Source organism: Grampus griseus (assembly GCF_964374135.1).
Source record: "Grampus griseus genome assembly, chromosome: 6".
In the NCBI taxonomy this organism is placed as follows: domain Eukaryota; kingdom Metazoa; phylum Chordata; class Mammalia; order Artiodactyla; family Delphinidae; genus Grampus; species Grampus griseus.
This window is the reverse complement of record NC_139000.1, coordinates 4,220,659-4,241,969: the sequence shown is the minus strand read 5'-3', so window position 1 is coordinate 4,241,969 and position 21,311 is coordinate 4,220,659. Positions and strand designations below refer to the sequence as shown.

The following is a 21,311-nucleotide window of genomic DNA, read 5'->3' as shown; positions in this document are numbered from 1 at the left end:
TTCACCACCTTCCCTTTCAGAGGATGTGAGGGACACTGGCATTTTCCTGCACTATAGGATACAGAATCCTAAAATTGAAAACGTTACTGTAAGAATAATTTCTCTTGATACTGTTTTCCTCAAATTTGCACATATTTAAATATACATCAGGAGGTTGGATTCTTTTCCTTGCTTTTAAAGTTTTTATTTTATTATTGTTTTGGTGTTTATGTTACTAAAATAAATCAGATACAGCCCTTAGAACAGCTGCACACTGCCTTTCCCAAAGGAACAGCTCACTGCACATGGGACATCCTCCTCCTAAACTTCTGGTCTGTGACACTCACACTGCTCCTGTCACATACGCATAAGCACATTATGAAAAGAGGAACATTTCCGGAGACCTTTACTATGAAGGCTCTCAACAGTGGTTCTCTTTTCTCAGCCATTCCCTGTTTTTCCCTGCAAATAAGAGATGATGATCCAAGAAAGACTGCCCCACCGCCCAAAACAAAAAAACCCCAAACAAGCCCCTTCCACTTTAAAGCAACACGAATGTGAAAAAACGTACCACAGAAATGACTGTGGGAGGGAGCTGCTTAGGATCTCCTACGAGGATGAGCTTGTTGCAACGATGGATGAGCGGAGTAAGAGTTTCAACTTCACAAGACTGTCCGGCCTTGGTAAGAGTACAGAATGGAGACATAATCAGAATTATCTCTATTATTTATTTATCTATATACAGTCTATCCAATTCATAAGAGTCCTAACCATTCAGAAACATACACTTTCTCCTTCTGCACCAAAGATCAAAAATAAGAACTTTCTTTGGTTAGAAAACAAAACAACAAAAACATTCTAAACGCCGAAGGGGGGGAAAAAACCCCACACACGTTTTGAAGTCAGCCACCACTCAGGTGCCACTACCACTTGGGAAGCAGCCATAAGCTAGAAGGGCCATGTCACGTCCTCGGTTTGTCTTCTTTGTCCCTGCTGGGCACATGCCTGAGGGGACTGCGTGTCTGTGTGTCCCACCCCCATCCCACTCTCTTCCTTCTTCCTCAGTAGGCTGCTTCAGTTGCAAGACTCAAGCTTCTTTTCAATTCAATGGCATTTTCTTCAATTATTTCATCACTTCCATCTTTTCTATTCCTTCGTTTTGGTGAATACTGGATCTTGGATCTCCTGGATGGGTTCTCTGTACCTCGTTTTCCATCTCTTTTGTCTTCTGGCTCTACATCCTGGCAAATAGTAGGTACCCAATAAATGTTTGCTCAATGAATGAAGTAGGAATAAAGATATTAGCTGAAAATATGGTGGCTCAGAGCTGTCCAGAGTTATATTAAAAATGCTTCAAAAGGTAACCAGAGATATCCCAAGCAGGAGCTACAATAATCCTTAGGAGGGATTTTATGAAGAACAATCAGGAATCCCTAAGACTACAGTCCCACTACTGAAAAAGCAATTTTCATCGTGGTGGGTCACTAGCAGCATATTTCAACATAAGAGAATACACACGTAATGGCAGGTCAAAATCAGATGCAAAGACCACTTTGTCAACATCTCGGCAGCCACTCTTCATCTAAGACTTACTCCTTACTCCTAGGCAAAGCTGTATGGCCGACTGCTTACTGACCTCATCAACAATGACGCAACTAAAGGGGACACCCCCTTGCCCACGGAAAGCAGCCTCGAGCAGCAAACCACCACTCGTGCTCAGTGTGCAGCAGATGATGTGGGACTCTAAGATGATGGTGTTCTGTGTCTTTTGTGGGCGTCCTTGAACCTAAGAGAATAAAAGTTAATCAACATTCAGTTGTATATAAATTCCTAACTACACTTATTATGTGGCAGAATAATGTCTAGTAAAAGGTAGGAACCTCAAACCTAGAAAACAGCAGAAACATTCAAGATAATCAGAAGCCACCAGAAAGAACACTTTGCAGTGGAGTCTAATCTCAGAACATGATTTAATAAGCACATTAAGAAAAATGTATTCAGGGTTTAATTTGGACGAAGTGGATTACAATTCTTACAGCCTGATGTATGAGGGAAGGTATCAGAATAAGCAAAGATTAAGTAATTCTACTGAGTTGTGAAGCAATTATCTGAGTAAAACCAGGATCAGAACTAAGCCTGAACATACCCTTTTCTGTTAGTTTTTAAGTACATAATATTGTTCTCCCTTTTATAAGGGCTAGTACCAACAAAAACGCCTGTGAAACTGACAAGCATTCTACTTCCACAGTAGAATCCTACAACCTTGGTCCAGACTATAATGGAATAAACTGTGATGGAGACTGACAGTATGAATGACACCTCACAACGCATATCATTCAGTGTTCAAATTAATAAACTAGTACTCTCATCAGAGATTCAGTTAGCCTATTTCCCCTCCGGAAAAAGCTGTCGTGAATCATCCCTGAACATATGATAGATTCAACCATGGATGCCACGGCGTGTGTGTGAGAAGAGGCTGGTGACTGTGGCCTTCTGGTGCTCACATGTTAACTGTCACATACGTCTCCTCTCAGCCATCTAATGAGTAAAACTGCCAAGTACAATTAATTTTATGGCTCACAGAACAACGTGATCAGTGGCAAAAACCATAATACTGGTAAACATGGAATTCATCCTTAAACGTGGGAAGATTAATTTTGGGCTCAGCTTCAAGTTACAATAAAAAGCTTTCCACATAATTTTTAATAAACAAACTGCTAGTGGAAATATGCATTAAGTTCAATTATACTTATTTAGCCACACAGAGAAGGTCAATAATACATTCAAGAGAAAAACCTCAGCTCAAAAATACAAATACCATTACCGGTTGAGTAATGGTCTCTTTTACCGGTTGAGTAACCGGTCTCTTTCCCTGACCCCCAATTCATTTCATTAAGGGCTGCATTCTGGTGACGGGGTACACACCTGGCTCATCCTAGCTTTGACCAATCTAAATGTTAGTTGATATTTTTATATCCAAAGAATACTGAGAAAAGTTATACATATTATAGAAGGATTTTTGCGATCAAAAACAAGTAAAAAGAGTATATGCTTTCAGCCAAAAACTGAGAAAAAAGGTGCTTGTATTTCTTGGGCCACATCCCAGCCACTGTCACTCTACCTGAATTCAGACATGTAATTTTTTTTCCTGTATTTTCAAATATTTATTTATTTATTTGGCTACGCTGGGTCTTAGTTGTGGCATGTGGGATCTTCCCTGCAGCGTGTGGGATCTTTAGTTGCAGCATGAGGGATCTTTTAGTTGTGGCATGTGGGCTCTTAGTTGCAGCACACGGGATCTAGTTCCCTGACCAGGGATCACACCCACACCCCCTGCAATGGAAGCACAGAGTCCTAACCACTGGACAGCCAGGGAATTCCCCCAAATTTTTAAATGTAATTGAGAAAAGACCACAGGTTGTCTGAACTATTTCATAAGTTAAAAAAAAGAAAAAGTAATACCAGGAAAATGCTACAGGTGAACTACTTACCTCTTTAACTTTAGAAGCAAGCTCCTGCCTTTCTTTTGAAACTCTGGCAATTTTTTCATCTAATTCTTGCCTCTGGAAAAAATCAGAATGCCATCATTAAAATTAAATTAAGCATTTTAAAATGCTTTCCAATGGACTGCCTCACATTTCAAAAGGGTGAGCCAGTACTTTACCAATGAAAAACTGATTCACCCAGTGTGTTTTCTCTATACCAGTCTTCCTGTATTGCTGTGTGTCAGAGTTTAGCTAAGCTACTCCATGGTACTGCTGCCCTGGCATCCATTTTGTTTGGCCAAGCAGCCTGCAGAGACCCCAAACTAACTCTAGGCCCCTTCACACACACGCACGCCCTAGACGGCAGCCTGTGGAGTCACCAGCCCACCAGCCAACATAAGCTCTTGTGATCAACAGCCTCCCCTGCTATCCAGTGCCTTCCCCTTATATGCCCTTTAGATAAGACCCTCCAAGCAACTTACCAAAACCCTGCTCTTTCGGTTAAAATTGGCCAATCCAGTCCTAGCCTGGGAACCCCAAAGTACTCCACCCATGGACTCTGATAATGACATGTGCGCCAGGGCCTGCCTCTCTCTGTCTGCACTCTCCCTTGACCTGCCTGTCACGCCCCACAAGGCATGCCTTATACCTTCTTCAAGACCTGTGAAAATAAACTTCTCTATTTGGATTTCGATTTCTCTTGTGGTCTGTTTTTAAACATCAGCTCATTCTAAAGCAACCCAACAACCAGCACCCCGTGTTTCAATTAGTAGGTGTTAATTTGATAAATTCTTTTTTTTGTGTGGCCACACTGTGCGGCATGAGGGATCCCTAGTTCCCTGAGCAGGGATCGAATCTGAGCTCCCTTCAGTGTTAAGTACAGATTCTTAACCACTGGACCACCAGGGAAGTCCAATAAATTCTTAATACTGTGTATGATTCAGTTCTGTTCAGGGTACTGCAGGTACGCTCTTTCTGCTTAAGCAGGCCAACCCTTGGGGCATCACTTATGTGTTACCTACTCTGCCTTCATGCCATTAACAGTGGCGTTCAGTGGCTAAAACAGACTCCACATGGCCTGCAAAGTCTAAAATATTTACTATCTTGTTCTTTTAAAAAAAGTTTAACCCCTAATGTAAGGCATACCATTTCTGTGTACATTTTGTGTGTGTGTGTGTGTGTGTGTGTGTGTGTGCGCGCAGTACGCGGGCCTCTCACTGTTGTGGCCTCTCCCGTTGCAGAGCACAGGCTCCGGACGCGCAGGCTCAGCGGCCATGGCTCACGGGCCCAGCCGCTCCGCGGCATGTGGGATCTTCCCGGACCGGGGCATGAACCCGTGTCCCCTGCATCGGCAGGCGGACTCTCAGCCACTGCGCCACCAGGGAAGCCCTGTGTACATTTTTATACACTAATTATGCTATTCCACAATGAAAGAATTGCATCAAATACTCACCAACTAGTTTATCTACGAGCTATTAAAAAACACTGATCAAGAAATGTTTAGATACCTGTAGTTCCCTTCCACCTCGGCATAAAGCACGCTGGCGGGAAAGTTCATCTAGTTGATGATCTAGAAATTCCTTTCTTCTATGCATCTCCTGAATATGAGAAGGTAATTCTTTTTCTTTAAAAAAATAAATAAATAAAATAAAAGATAAACAACTGCTCATTCTAACAAATATATACATATGCATACACAATGAGAAGAAAAACTAGCTTCCAAAACTAGACTACTTCTAGGGTCTCCAAATTACCTTTAATGCCCACGCCATTTTCTACCATACAAAAAGAAACAGAAATCAATTAATATATACCTTTATTCAGTACTTACTCATTCTGTGGTTAACTTGGCTGTCCAAACTGAATTTTAGGACCTCAGCATTAATAGACTTTTCTGGACCTAGACGTAGTAAATTTATATCTCCACAGTTTCCTGTTGATAAAAGTCACACTTAGAGATTAATAAGAACACTGTCAATTTCTGTACATAATAACTATTTCTAAGCAAATATATTAACAGTCAGCAAAAGGAGCTAACATGAACTATTAATCAACCAAATACCTGGAATTGCACTAGAGGTCCCACACACATTCTTTTAGATTTGCTTCATAAGAATCCTACAAGGCAAGGACTTCTTTCCACCTAATAAAAGCTACTGAGGTTGCATCAACAGTACACTGCAGAGCTGAGATTCTACTACACGAATGCTTCTCAAACTACGTTCTATACATCACTCCATGGTAAAATGTATTTGGGAAATGGCGAGTGAAAATAAAACAAATTTCTTGACCATAGGATATTTCGAAGATGAAGACTTTTATCTATTAATACATGTCTGAATTCCCCAAACAGAATCTTACGCGACCATCATATGCTTTCTGCAGGATACTGAGAACCAAGGTTTTGAAACTGCTCCACATCACAATGCCACTCCAGGATCTAAGGGACACAAGAAGCTGGAAATTCTGGAATATGGTAATTCCAAAAACTGTCAGCATCATTTAACTGGTTTACTAACCACATTTTAATTTTAGGTTAGCACATTTCAGGTATTATTTAATCTAAAAATCTCCCACTGCTTCACTGAACTAAACTATAGCAATCATGCAGCGTTTATTAGCACTTATCCCAATCTGACACATCACATACTTGTTTGCTAACTCCTTCCACTGAATCCAGGTCCCATAAGAACCAGGTTGTGTTTTGGTCACTGCCTAGAACAGCAGCTGGCACGTAAGTACAATAAACATATGTTCAATGAATAAATGAGCTCATTATACAGCTGTCTACACATATTTTTGTTCCTAGTTCAGCTCATTCTTCTAAAATTTGAAGCCATCTTCTCTGACCAACATTTACTTGAAGGTTTCAAAATTGCTAACCTGTGTTTCTACCAGAAAGGTGGATGAGATTTATACCCACTATAAGCACCTAAAAATGCTCCAGAAATTAAAACAGACATCCTTTAAAATGCAGGGTGAGCTCAGAAGGATGTAAGAGAAATTCCTAGGGGCCAAAAACAAAGAGAAAGGTGAAAACCAGAGGTGAAAGCCCCTGAGCTGCTGTGGCTTCCCTGGAGGGAACAGGCTGCGGGCTGGTCACTCTCTAGGTGCTTAGGTGTTTGTTTTTTAATTTACATACAATAAAATGCAGAGATTTAAAAATCCTTAGTTCTACGGAGTCTGACAAATATCTACATCAGCAAAACTACCATTCCAATCAACATATCGAAATTTTATAATGGGGGCTTGGATTTTAAAGCCCACTAGAAAGCAAGAGGGCATGGAAGAGGTGGAGGGATGAAAAAGACATGAATCTATCTTGGCCTGGGCTTAGCTGGGAGAAAAACAAACTCTCTTCTAGGACTTTCCAACTATAGGCCCATGCCACATGTGGACTTAAGAGTCTAAATACATAATACAGAGAATGACAAAGGTGACTCAATACAGTTGAGGTTTTTAAAATGAGAATACAGTGAACAATGTTATACCAATATATTTGAAAACCTAAGGTGAAGTGGAAATTTTTCTTGAATAATATGAATTAGCAAAACTCACTCAAATGTAGAAAACCTGAATAAACCAACAATTAAAGACATTCAGCAGACAGAAACTTATCCATCTGTCAAAAAACAGACAAAAAACAAACAAACAAGAAGTCCCCCCCAAAAACAACACTAAAAACAAATTAACCTTCAAGTAACAGGTAATTCTCTGTCTTATATGAAACATTCCAAATAAATGTCTGTATAACTTCATTTTTAAAGTCTGTATAACTTCAATACTAAAACCAAAGATATGACAAAGAAAAATTACAGGCTGGCCTCATTTAAAAAAATCAATAGCAGGGCTTCCCCGGTGGCGCAGTGGTTGAGAGTCCACCTGCCAATGCAGGGGACACAGGTTCGTGCCCCGGTCCGGGAAGATCCCACATGCCGCTGAGCGGCTGGGCCCGTGAGCCATGGCCGCTGAGCCTGCGCGTCCGGAGCCTGTGCTCTGCAACGGGAGAGGCCACAACAGTGAGAGGCCCGTGTACCGCAAAAAAAAAAAAAAAAAAAAAATCAATAGCAATCCAGCAATGTGTTAAAAAATAATAGTACACAACCAAGCTGACCTTATTCTAGGAATCAAAGATATTTTCACATTAGAAAAGCATTGTAGGGAATTCCCTGGCAGTCCAGTGGTTGGGACTCGGCACTTTCACTGCCGTGGGCCTGGGTTCAAACCCTGGTCGGGGAACTAAGATCCCTTAAGCCTCGGGGTACGGCCAAAAAGAAAAAAAAGAAAGAAAGAAAGAAAGAAAAGAAAAGCGGAATTCCCTGGTTAGGACTCTGTGCTTCCATTGCTGTGCGGTTGGGGGGAGGGGGGATATGAATGAAAAAAAAACTGCATGCAATAAAATTCAACACCCATTCATTAAAAAAACTCTAATTAGACGGGGACTTTTTTAACCTGATAAAAGGGTATATACCAAACCCCAGAAACAAACATCACACTTAATGGTGAGATGTCCAAGGTATTTCCTTAAAGGACACCCAGGACCACTGGACATAGTGAAAAGAAGCAAAAATGAAAGTACTGCAAAAGAAGAAAAAAGCTGTCTTTACTGACAAGAGACTTCATTTTCTCTCTAACAAAAAAATTTAAAAATCCAACCTAGACACGACACTTGTGCCACCTTCGTCCCAGCCTTCTTGTGTTGTCAACCCACACCTGAAAAAGTGCTTATTAACCCTCCCTCAGGGAAAGGAAAGTGAAAACCGCGCAGGAACTGTTCTCGGTTGTATAATTTGATACAACCACTTTGGAGCAGAACCGGGCCCCATCTAGAGGCTGCACAAATCCTTCAACCCAGCATTTTCATTTCTAGGTATATATACACTAGACCAGTGTTTTTATAAACTCTTTTGACCGTGATCTATAGTATGAGGTACACTTCACACTGAAAGCCAGTACACTCATACCTCACCAATAAAACAGGTTTCACAAAACAATACTTACCCCTCACTACCTACACTCTAATCTTTTCTGTTCTCTTCTATTCTATCTTATCTTGTTTAAGTATGCTGGTTCTGATCTCCCTAAACTGATTTCACAATCCACTAAACTAGTCACAAGCCACAGTGTGAAAGCACTGCCCTAGCAGCCCGTATGAATACTCAGGAGACGTGAGTAAGGACACAGTACTCCAGTGTGCTCCCTTCAGCTGCTGTACAGCACAACACAATACAACTCAGTCACTGCAGTAAACGTTTTCATCCTGCACTGGAGAAACAGGCACAAGTACAGGAATAAAGTTTGAAATAACAAAAAAAAAAAAAGGAAGAGAACTTACACCGCTATCGATGGATGACGAATAAACCGTGCACTCATGTGATGAAATGCCCTGTGGCCGCTGACGTGAATGAGCGCATCCACACACAGCGAGGCGTAGGGCCACGGCTCTCACAAACATAATGGGGAGTAGAAAAGCTGCGGCTGACAATGCATTTTAAGTTTTAAAAGCACATGAATTCTACATGTAGCTAATACATATGCAATAAAGGAAACACGTGTGTGATCCCTCCGAATAAAGACGACACATCCCAGCTGCTCTTGCAGCTGGTGTGGCCATGGGACTAAGTTCTGGCCAAAAGGAAATAAGCAGAGGTGCTACTGGCAGCGTCTCAGAACTTTTCTTAAAGCACGGCTAGTATATCTGTCCCCTTTTCCTTGCACTTGCTAGATGTGACTACTGGTGCTGGAGCAGCCATTTCTGACCATGAGGTGAACTAAGGAGTGGGGGGGGTCACACGTAGTGGAGCAACAAGGTAGAAAGACCCTAGGTCTCTGAAGACTCGGAAGCAGAGTCATCAGGCCAGTATCATCCCTCAACTGTCCATCTCTGGGCTTCTGAGTAAGAAGGAAATAAACTTCTATCATAGTTAAGCCACTGTACTTGGAGTGTCTATTATTTGCAGCCCAACTGAGTCTTAACTGATTTAGGTCACTGCCAGGTAACCTCAAGGAAAATAAAATTTGGTTAGGGAAGACAAGATACATGTGCTTAGAAGAGCAGCCCGACCCAGAGCCACAACCACGCCACTCAGGATGGCTGGTGTGAGAGCAGGTGTTAAGGTTAAGTGCACAGAAATGACTTCACACATTCGCTCAAGCATCCCGAATCCTCGGTGGCAATGCTCTTCAATCTGTCAACTGTGCTGAAAAGACTTATCCCTGTGGTATACTTTATATCTCAACTCTTCAGCTTCTCCACCTATAAAATGTAGATAGGTTATTTACTGCGTGGCTCAGAGGATTACTCTGAGAGTACTGACACATACTGAGCACTCGGTAACCATAAGTGATGACTGCTCTAGCTTTTGCGTCACTAAACGTCTACTAAGTCCCAACTGAGTGCCAGGCACTGTTCCAGGCACTGGGGTTACTACAGTGAACACAGTTTTAAAAGCCCTTGTCTTGGTGGAGCTCGTTATATTCTAGCTATACTGAACCATCCATGGTTCTCTGGCTTCTGGTCCTTTTTATTTACAGTAAGTTCCATGAGAGTCCTCTCCCCACTTCACGGCCTCATTGCTCTTCCAAGTTTCATCTTAGATATCATTTTCTCTAAAAGTCTTCCCGAACCCTTACACAACTGAATCAAGGGCTGCTCTAAGGTGTTTCAAACTACCCACATTTTACTCCTATTATAGAGCTTCTACCTTTACAGCCCACTGATCCATCCACTTCCTGTCTCTTTGAGGGTTTCACTGTTGAAACCTCAGTACATAGCACAGGGCCTGGCACAGAATAAATGCTCCAAAACATTCATTAAACAAACCAGTAAGTACACATAGGCCACAGCCTCAAGTAGAAAAAATTACCAGAACTGGCTTGCTCTTTGTCATTCAAGGTTACCCACACTAAACATTGAAAACAAATTAAAAGCCCACATAAGTATCATACCCAAAGGATTCTTCTTGTCTTTACACTTCCCTTTGAATTGAAGGATAATTTTTTTCATAAGTTCATCAACAGCTGCATTGGAAGGCGCACACACAAGGACACGGTTTTGTTTGATTTTGGCATTGGAGTTCTCATCTGAAAGTCCCCTCCTCTGGTTCGACAATTTGTACCAAACAAACAAACAAACAAACAAAAAATACTGATGAGCTCTATTATGCAGCGTTATAGTTCTTCTCTACTGCCACATATATTGGAAAGTTCCCCTAATAAATAGTTAAAAGTAAATAAAAGCACCTACATCTTACATTGATGTTAAAAAATTACTCTGGCAGGGAATTCCCTGGCAAACGAGTGGTTAGGATGCGGTGCTCTTACTGCCAAGGGCCCAGGTTCGATCCCTGGTCGGGGAACTAAGATCCCGCATGCCGCATGGCATGCCCCCCCCCCCCAAAAAATTACTCTGGCATAAAATTTTATCGTAACTTCTCTGAGCCTTACCTTACTATCCACTTATTTTATTCAATGTTCAAAATGTAGCCCAGAAATACATTCAAGATGGTCTCCTGGGATTAGCTGTGACCTATAATGAAGCCCAAAGACCACCATTCTAGCCCTTAGCATTAGTTTCACACAAGATAACATTTTCTGTTCCTTTTATTTCTTATAATCTTCTCTACCTCTGCTACTGCTTTATCTGATATAGTTCCACACAGTATCAAAAAGATACACAAAAGTGAAGGGAAAAAACGCACTTTAGTACTTATTTACACGTTAGTTAAAGTAAAACAACATACTCAATTAAGGGCACAGATGCCCTCGCGCACACTCTACCTCTGTCAGCAGGCGGTACAGGAGGCCCACAATGGTTTTCGATTTTCCTGTCCCCGGTGGTCCATGAATCAGACAGATCTTGGCTACTGCTGGGGAGTGTCTCACCATGGCATATGCAGTTTCTATTGCTTTCTTTTGGTCTTCATTGAAATCTTTTAGGTGGGCAATCTATACAAAAGACATTAGTGAGAACGAGTGGTTCTTCCTGTGAAGGCACAGGAGAGCAAGAGAGTGGAAGGCATCTGTTTGAATCTGCTGACCTTTGTCAGACAGAAGCTTTGGTGATGATCAGGCAAGACCCCAAAATGACCCTTAATCTAAGAACCACTTTCACTACTGGAAAGAGCTACTGATGAGTGTCTACAGGCCTCAGTCCACCTACAACTACAACAACTATATTTTTACTTGTGATTCTTATAAAGCTGATCACAATAAATTGTTTTGCACTTTTCTTCTTTTTATTCTGTGGTTCTTCCCATTTTAGTCAATTCTCTCTTTAGACAGTAAAAACATTCCAAGATTTCCTTTCCTAACACAAGTGATACAGTCGAAAAAGCATGGATTTTGGGTCAGATTTGAGTCTACACCTCAGTTTCACTCAAAAGCTAGGTCTCTAAACTCCTAACCTCTCTGGGCTTCAGCCTTTGTCAATCATTAAATCTGGGATTCCTTAGAGGGTGACAACTGTAGTGGAATAACTGAGGATGGAAAGGAGACGTGACCCATGAGCCCCCCCCCCCAAGCAAACTGGGGGCTGGCGAATAAGCCAGAACTACAAACAGTCCTGATTGCTTTGAGCCCCGCCCACCCCTGGCAAACCGGGGGCCTGCGAAGAAGCATTGAGTGCTTTGGACACTGATCCATGAGGTGTCCTCAGTATAATCAGAGTGGTGGGAATGCAAGGAGATTTCCTTGTGCTAGTTCAGTATAATCAGAATAATGGTGGGAACTCTGTGCTGCTTTTGCGCTCAAGGACGAAGCACGGCAGGTGCTCACGAAAGCCAATTATTGCTTGTATAATCAATAGAAGCATATCTTGCTGCTTTGGCACTTCTGAAGTGTTAAGAAGACAAGTCTTAAAGTGTAAACCTAGATAATGCTTTAATAAAGGCTACCACAGCAGGACAGACGGCGCTGTTCTGCCTGAGCGAGCGGCAGCCCTCTACTGCTGCACTTCGGCAATTCATCTCGTGTGACGAGCTTGCTTTTGGCCCTGTCCTAAGATAAACTACAACAAGAACTGACTGAGAAAATGCATATGAAAGCCCTAACACAAGACAGGGGTTCAAATAACATTCCTTTCCTTCCGCCTGTCTCTGTGTTAATTTCCTGGAACTTACACACAACTCTTACAACAGTGAGAAATATGTGTTCACAAAGAATCACAACTTCGTTGTCACACTGGCAACAATACCAGTGGATGCTCCACTGATCATTCAAATGCAAAATTCATTCCATTAAACCTACTCTTACTCCTGCATTTAATCACCTAACAAACAGTTAAGTAGGATGTTCACCTCACATTTTAATGTTGCTCTTCAAGCATATTTTCAATTCCTTTTTGCACTCTACCTTTTTTCCTGAGGTAAGCTGACTAACCTAACAAAGAACTACTTTGCAGTATTAAAGAAAACTAAGCACTAAAAACGTCACTGGGCACACATGGTGACTATGTCTTTGTTGTAGACAAAAGGGAATGTGTGACAGATGAAAATAACATGATGCTTTAACATCCTGACATGAAATGTTCTGACTTTCCCTGTTATCAAATGACTATCACTCACAATTTTCTCAGATGCTGCAGTTAGTAAATCTTTTGTACAGAAGTCCATGGGGTTTGGATTCAGAACGGCTCTGGCCAGTTGGTTCCGACCACTCAGCAAAGACATGGCTTTCAACTTCCTTTGTGTAGTCACCAGAGAGCTGATTACAAGACATTTCACGAATTCATTTAAATTGACTGGTAAATTATGTTGAGTCTGGATGGAAACGGAGCACTCAGATTTCCCATTATGCACTATTATCAAGAAGGAGAAAAAGCAATTTCAGTTACCAGTGAATAACAGTGTCCAGTTTAAAAGGTTATTCAGAACAACGTGTTTTTTAACTTTTTTTTTTTTTTTTTTTTTTTGTGCGGTACATGGGCCTCTCACTGTTGTGGCCTCTCCCGTTGCGGAGCACAGGCTCCGGACGCGCAGGTTCAGCGGCCATGGCTCACGGGCCCAGCCGCTCCGCGGCATGTGGGATCTTCCCGGACCGGGGCACGAACCCGTGTCCCCTGCATCGGCAGGCGGACTCTCAACCACTGCGCCACCAGGGAAGCCCTGTAACATGTTTTTTATACATCATTTAAATAATTTTCTCATAAGTATCTACTGACTGCCTCCTAAGAACCAGGCAACGTTCCTGTCCTCTGGAGGCTTATTTTTTAGAAGAAGGGGGCAGATAAGCAAATAAACATGTCAGGTGATGGTAAGTCTTAGGAAGAAAGCCGAGAGGGGGAATGAGGAAGTGATGAGGGTTGTGAGGGAGTGTTATCGTAGACAGGAAAGTCAGGGGAGGTCTTCCTGATATGATATTTGAGCAGAGACGTGGCATTAAGTGAGTGAGCCATGCCCGTAACCAGGGAAAGTGGGTTACAGGCAGAGAATCAGCAACTGCAAAGACAATGAGGCAGTGAGGTGCCTGGATTATTTTCAGAACAGGGAGAAGGCCAGAATGGCTAGAAGGAAAAGCAGGGAGAAGCGAGCTAGAAGACCAAGAGAGTAAATGCAGCTACACTTCAGAGGGGTCTGCAGTTAATCACTCTGAACATGACTCTGAGTCAGGTCAAGAGCACAGGACAGCTCCGCGCAGGTAAGTGACATGCGCTAACTCACACATGAAAAGAATCACTTATTGAGAATGAAGAATAAACTGCAATGGAAAAAGCACAAAAAGACAACTTAAGAGGCTAAAATCTAGGTAAAAGTGAATGGTCGTGTGGGCCAGGAGGTAGCGGGAGAGGTGGCGCTTGGATGTAGGATATATGGCAAAGGAAGATCCAATAGGATTTCCTGATGCATTAGATGGAGCGTGTGAGGGAAAGCAGGACTCAAGGATGACTCTGAGGTTTTGGGCTGAGCAACTGGAAGAACGGGATGGAGGTCCCACATGCTGAGTTGGGAAAAACCGAAGCAACAGCACATGTCAGGCAGTAAATCAAGTGTTTCTTTTTGGAGTAGGTTTGAAATGTCTAATAATCTCCAAATGGAGATGTCAGATAGTTGGATGCATGAGGAGTTCAGGGAAGGAGACAGAAACCGTTTCTAAATCTTAGAAACAGAACTTTGGCAAATGTAACCACTTGTAAGAGTTGAAAGCACAGATGAAGCTATATATCCCTGTTGCTAAACTCATCTTGCATAAAGAACTGAGCTCTGATCACACAATAGTAAACATGGCACACCAGTTATGATGCGGCACAATGTTGAACTCCTAACAGCTTTGTTGCTATTTTTAAGATACGATGCAAAAAGGTGAAGGAATAATGATCACATATTCTCTTCACATAACAGAGACTAAGAGAGCAGCAATGTCAAAAAGGCAGCTTGGCATATATCAAGCGTGTGGACTTCGTAATCAAACAAAATTAGGTTTCAATTCTGGACCTAGCGTTTAATACTAAGGATGTCTTTGGATAAGTTACTTAACATCCCTGAACTCTGATTTCCCAATGAGCAGAGAACAAACCATTCTGCTTTGCAGGGCTCTGGGAAAAGATGATAAATGTGCACAGGAAGGACAGGGCACACTGGCTGGCACATAGTCAGTAGTCCTTAAATTCAAGCTAACATTATTTTTGTTATGCTACCTTAGGGAGAGAGGTCCCTACAACACGATGGATGGGAGTGATGAAATGGTAAACCCCTCCAGTTGCCTTACAATTAGTTATGTGTTTGGTCTGCTCATCAATAATTAGCCACAAAACCAAGGCTGGAATGTGATTTAACAAACAGATGGTTTGCAAATTGTCTGTTTTATAACAAACACACTGACAGATGAAGGAATTTACTAGAAGGAGAAGACATTACAAAAGAAAGGTTTTAAATCCTAAGTCTAAAGCAATAAATGCTGGGCCTTTTCCAGCTGAGTCTAGAAAAACTAAAAGAGGACTCTGAATGCTAAGTAATCAACCTAGCAAATACAGTCTGGTAAACATCGAGCAAATATACATCTGGTAAATGTATAGCAAATACATGGCTAGTAAAGCCTAATTTAGAGGGAAATTAAAAGATGAGCTGCTGACAGATTTCGCTTCAATGTCTCATTAGGTACTTACTGACTGAAGTGCGGCGGAATTTATGAACATAACCACAATAATATTCATAGGGATCTTGCATGCGATTTCTCTCTATGTCCTCCTCCTCTCCATTTAGTCTTTCAGGAACCAAAAACACCAAATCATTTTCCTTTGGATGAAGCTGTTTAGCTAGTTCACATTCCTCAAGATAAACTATAAAACAAGAAATCAGCATTTATTCTAACAGAATTATTTTACATGAGATTAAAGGATATTAAGCCCTTGTACTAAGTTCAAGCAAGTATACAGCACTAGTGGACTTTGTACATACTTCAAAATGATAGTCTAAGCTAGTCAGCATTGTCAAATATTGATCACACAGTATTATAAAAGTCTTCTTAAAAACTGCTACAAAACCAAAATAGATGAAGTCATAATATTAAAAAGCAGCTAATAAATTTCTTTTCCTTGAAGTTTATCTTAGTTTTTAATCAAGAAAATTTCACTTTTGTGCCCTACTTTGAAAATCCCAAAAGAAAATCTGGAAACAGATCCATGTACACATACGAATTCTGAGCCTACTAGTGGCATTTCAAACAAGGGGGGAAAGGACAGTAGTAAAATAAATGGGGCTGAGAAAACAGAGCAAGCTCTAAAATTAAAAAGTTCAGTACCAACTGCCAAATCCAGCAACAACATACTGAACCAAAGCACGAAGTACTAGGATTAAGTCAACTGAACTACTAAGTCAAAAAAGAATTTTAGGGCTTCCCTGGTGGCGCAGTGGTTGGGAGTCCGCCTGCCAATGCAGGGGACGTGGGTTCGTGCGCCCCGGTCCGGGAGGATCCCACATGCCACGGAGCAGCTAGGCCCGTGAGCCATGGCCGCTGAGCCTGCGCGTCCGGAGCCTGTGCTCCTCAACGGGAGAGGCCACAACGGTGAGAGGCCCGCATACCGCAAAAAAAAAAAAAAAAAAAGAATTTAAAAAATGCATCATGTAAGAAATGTCTATTTGAAGGCATCAGAGAGCAAATACAACAATGAAGAATTACTCTGTTGAGAGCCAGAACAATGTGGAAATCCATAGGCATCAGCCCAGTATTTTCCCTAGAAACATCTGAACTCTTCAGGGAGTGGGCAGCCAGGAATTTGAGCCGTACCTGGGATAGCCTTGTACAAAAAAAGAGACAAAAACTGGAGTCCAGGGCCTGCACAGATAGAGTAGGCATCCTGGTAGCCCTCAAGGTGCAGGTTGGGACCATGAAGGACTACACCCAAGAATGAAGGCAGCTTCAATTCACCCGAGTATTTCAGGAAAGCTCAATTCTTTAAACCAGATTAAGATGATCCCACATTGCTAGTACTCCCAGAATCCTGGCAGAAGCAAAGAAAAATCCTCTCTGGAAGAAGACATCCTATCATCCTAGGCCTCTGATTATTTTTTAAATAACTTTCCAAAGACAATGACCAACATATTAGAGATAAGCAAAGCACCAGGAGAGAAGAAATACATGAACTAGTAGTATCAACAAACAAAAAAGGGCTGCACAAGGCACTACACAGAGTACAGTCGTACAGTCCTTGAATTGGTTCCAGGACCCCTGCAGACACCAAAATCCTCAGATGCTCAAGTCCCTTATGTAAAATGGTGTAGTATTTGCATATAACCCACGCACATGCTCCAGTACACTTTAAATCATCTCTAGATTACTTATAATACCTAATACAATGCAAACGCTATGTACATAGTTGTAAATCCAACATAAGTGGTATGTAAACAGGTGCTGGTGCACAGCAAATATGTTTTTCTGGAATTTTTTTCCCTGAATATTTTCAATCCACGGTTGAATCCGATGATGCAAACCCCGCAAATACAGAGGACCAACTGTATGTCTTACACAGTTTAAAATATAGAGTTAAAAAATACATAACAATAAGAATATACGAAGTGGAACAGATAAACAGGGTTAAAGTTTTTAAGATTTTGCCTTATCTATGGAGACACAAAGTATCGATTAAAACTGTAAACTTTGAATCATGCACGCTGTAAGTTTTCACCTGAACTACTAAATGGCCCAAGAGGTAAAAATTGAGGTATAATTTCCAAACTAAAAGAAAAAAATGAATGGTTCAAAGGTCTCACATATATGTAAAGAGTATACTCTAGTTCTGTCAGTTTTTTCTTTATATATTGTATTAGGTATTCAAAATGGTCCTATCTTCTGTTAACTGAACTTGCTATCATTGTGAAATACTCTCTTTTAATCTCAAATAATGCTTTTCTGCCGTAAAGTCTATTTAGTCTGGTATTAACAGAGCAAAACAAGTTTCTGTTAGTTGGGTTTGCATGAGTAGCTTTCTCCAATCTTTCTCTTCCAACCTTCCTGTATCCTTATGTTTACACGTATTACTTGTTAACAGCATGTAACATGCCAATACTGATCTTGAAATAACTTTTTCTACCCAAAGATACGAAGGCTACTTAGAAAATCACAAGCTCACATACAGGATAAAAAATATAGATGGTATCGGTTATATCAGGTAGCAAGAAAGCTCTCAAAGACTAGTAGGGTCCTGTCTAAAGGGCTCAGGAGCCAACCTGAAGAAGCCAATTACAAAGACTTGAAACAGAAGTGTATTTAAGTCCATGTGTTTGTAACGAAAACAATTTTTTTTAAAGTTCATTGGTCAACCCAGCACTTGCAGAGAATTAAGTCATTATTTTGAAAACTGGTCAGGAGTCAAGTATCAATACTTATTCTACCCTTCTTTATAAAGTATACTACTGAGTAATCAAATAAAACGGAGCACTTTCTCTTTATAGAACTACGACAGCTAATAAATGAAGAAATGATAAAATAAAAATATCACCATTTTGTATCCTTTAGTAAAATAATTAATCTAGGCATTAAGGATCAACGGTTATAAATATTACAAAAAGAGAAATTAAAGATCAAGCACCTCCTGATAAAGGAACACACCAACCCCAGCTATGAAATAGTTTTGCCAAAAATATTAGATCAAATGAATCTGATCAAGCCTCTAGATCCAACTATCAATTTACAAGAAATACAGAGGACTGAAAAACATACTAAACACCACCAGGGGGATGCTATCAGCAAGACACAGGCAGTAATTCTACAGGGTCAACAACACAATTTCTTCAACAAATAAATTACAAAGGGGGGGAAAATCCATGAAGGAGATAATTATAATTGAAGAAGACATATTAACAATGTCAATGAGTGGACCTAATTTGGATCTTAATTCAAACAGGCTGAAATAAATTGTTCTTTATGAGGAAACTGAAAACTTGAACACTGTCTAGCTATCTAATATTAAGAAAGCATGGTTAATACTTTAGCAACAAAATAATGTTTTACTATGAATTTTTAGGTCCATATCTTTTAGAGATAGTCACTTAAATAATTACAAATGACACCAAAAGAAAAAAAATCTAACCAATGATGATCTGCAAAACCTCTCCCTAGAAAACTGTAAAACATTACTGAAAGTAAACCTAAATAACTGAAGGTATGTAGCTTATTCAAATCAGTATTAGAAAGATGTCAATTCTTAACAAATTTCCACATTTTTTTTTTTCTCTAAAACCTACATGGTAATGCAAAGGGACAAGAATAGCCAACATACTCTTAAGGCAAAACAAGGTAGGCGGACTTGCTCATTAAAGTTTATAATAAAGCTTAATTAAGTAAAATTAAGCAACGTGATATGGGCAGAGAGGTAGGCAAATGATCCAATAAAGAAGAAAGGAGTCCAGAAAAAGGTCAGTACATTAAATGGACACTAGATTTATGAAAAATATGGCACTGCAGACCATGGAGAAAGGATAATCTTTTCAATAAACACTACTGGGGTAATTACATTTCCATTAGGGAAAAAAATGAAACACGGCCCCTATATCTTACTCGTGTACAAAATCCATTCCAGGTTGGCAAACAGTGAAGCCTCTTGAAAGGGACTGGCAAACTTTCTGTAAAGAGCCAGATTTTTCTTTGCAGGCCACATATGGTGTCTGTTGCATATTCATCATCATCTTTTTTTCAAAACCTTAAAAAAGGGTTTCCCTGGTGGCGCAGTGGTTGAGAGTGCACCTGCCGATGCAGGGGACACGGGTTCGTGATCCGGTCCGGGAAGATCCCACATGCCGCAGAGCGGCTAGGCCTGTGAGCCATGGCCGCTGAGCCTGCGTGTCCGGAGCCTGTGCTCCGCAACGGGAGAGGCCACAACACTGAGAGGCCCGCGTATCGCAAAAAAAAAAAAAAAAAAAAAAAAAATCACGATAAATTGGAAATGGTTAAAATTGAGAGGGCTTCCCTGGTGGCGCAGTGGTTGAGAGTCCACCTGCCGATGCAGGGGACACGGGTTCGTGCCCCAGTCTGGGAAGATCCCACATGCCACAGAGCGGCTGGGCCTGTGAGCCATGGCCGCTGAGCCTGCACATCCGGAGTCTGTGCTCCGCAACGGGAGAGGCCACAACAGTGAGAGGCCCGCGTACCGCAAAAAAACAAAACAAAACAAAAAAAACCTTACTCTTCTGCAGTATAAAAACAGGATACCGGGTAGATCTGCAAGCTGTGGTTTGCTGACACCTGTTCTAGATGTTAAAATAATATATTGATGACCTGCAGCAGGGAAAGGTTTCTTAAATGAGGCACAGACCATTAACCGTAAAAAATACATAGATGCATTTGTTATGTTAAAAAATAAATTCTAAACAAGAATAAAATAAGAATTTTAAAGACATCACTAAGAGAGTCATAATGGAAGCCAAAGTGGGAGAACGGTTTATATCCAGATTATATAAAGAACTCGCTACAAATCAGTAAGAAACAGACAACTAACAGAAAATGAACAGGAGTCTTTAATAGGTGCTTCCCCAAAGAGGTTACTTAAGCATCTACTAAATATATGAGAAGGTGCTCAATGTCACTGATAGCCAGGATAGTACAAAATAAAACCACAAATGGCCATCAATACACACACACTGCAACGGCTAAAATGAACAGCACAATCGACACAAATGTGTTGGCACAGACATGGAGCAACGTGACTTCCATACGCTGGTGGGGGCGTGTCATTCTGCATGACTGGCTTGGCGTTATCTACTTACGTTAAGCTCACACATAATACCCTGAGACTCTGAGACCCACTTGAGGAGACAGACTCCACAAAAACACCCTCACATAACACGAAGAGACACATGAATGATCATAGTAGCATTATTCATAAAATGCTGTGTGTAGAAGCAGGCCTGAGGCTGCTATCATTAGAAAGGCCTGCTTACAAGGTTGGTCCCCCTTGGAAATCTGGGAACTTGGATTTCCGGACACCTCTCATCATTTGCTGATGAGAATGGCTCACTGTACCTTACCTGTTTGCCAAATTTTTTCTCTACAGCTTATGTCAAACACCCACTTTACTTGTGAAAAGTCATGAATTTGAGCTAGGCAGAGGGTGTTTTAGGCACTGAGTGTCTCAGCTTCCCTGGTAGGTAATGTGTCACATGGGTTGTCACACCTCACTACTGGGAAAGTTAAGTGCGTCCTGTGTGACTTCGCTGGGAAAGGACTCTTGGAAACTTGCTCCTGGTTTGCTTTTTCCCTTTGCTAATTTTGCTTTGTATCCTTTTGCCACAGTAAGTCACAGCCATGAGCATGAATATAATTCCTGTGAGTCCTCCTAGCAAATCACTGAACGTAGGGATGGGCTTGGGGAGCCCTGACACACAGGCCTAAACTGCTGGAAAAAATGTCCATTAACGG

At 41.2% G+C, this 21,311-nt stretch overlaps 1 protein-coding gene across 3 annotated transcripts in view; it reads right to left on the bottom strand.

Annotated features, from left to right (window-relative positions):
* Positions 1 to 21,311, bottom strand: part of SETX (senataxin) — a 78,570-nt gene that overhangs the window by 14,133 nt on the left and 43,126 nt on the right. For all 3 annotated transcript variants that reach the window (XM_082657085.1, XM_082657084.1, XM_082657083.1), the window contains 9 exons: positions 15,565 to 15,738; positions 13,028 to 13,260; positions 11,244 to 11,411; positions 10,413 to 10,563; positions 5,296 to 5,397; positions 4,973 to 5,088; positions 3,471 to 3,542; positions 1,616 to 1,765; positions 551 to 658 (listed from right to left, as the gene is read on the bottom strand). In XM_082657085.1, coding sequence (XP_082513211.1) covers positions 551 to 658; positions 1,616 to 1,765; positions 3,471 to 3,542; positions 4,973 to 5,088; positions 5,296 to 5,397; positions 10,413 to 10,563; positions 11,244 to 11,411; positions 13,028 to 13,260; positions 15,565 to 15,738 — 1,274 coding nt within the window. The remainder of the gene's footprint in view (positions 1 to 550; positions 659 to 1,615; positions 1,766 to 3,470; positions 3,543 to 4,972; positions 5,089 to 5,295; positions 5,398 to 10,412; positions 10,564 to 11,243; positions 11,412 to 13,027; positions 13,261 to 15,564; positions 15,739 to 21,311) is intronic.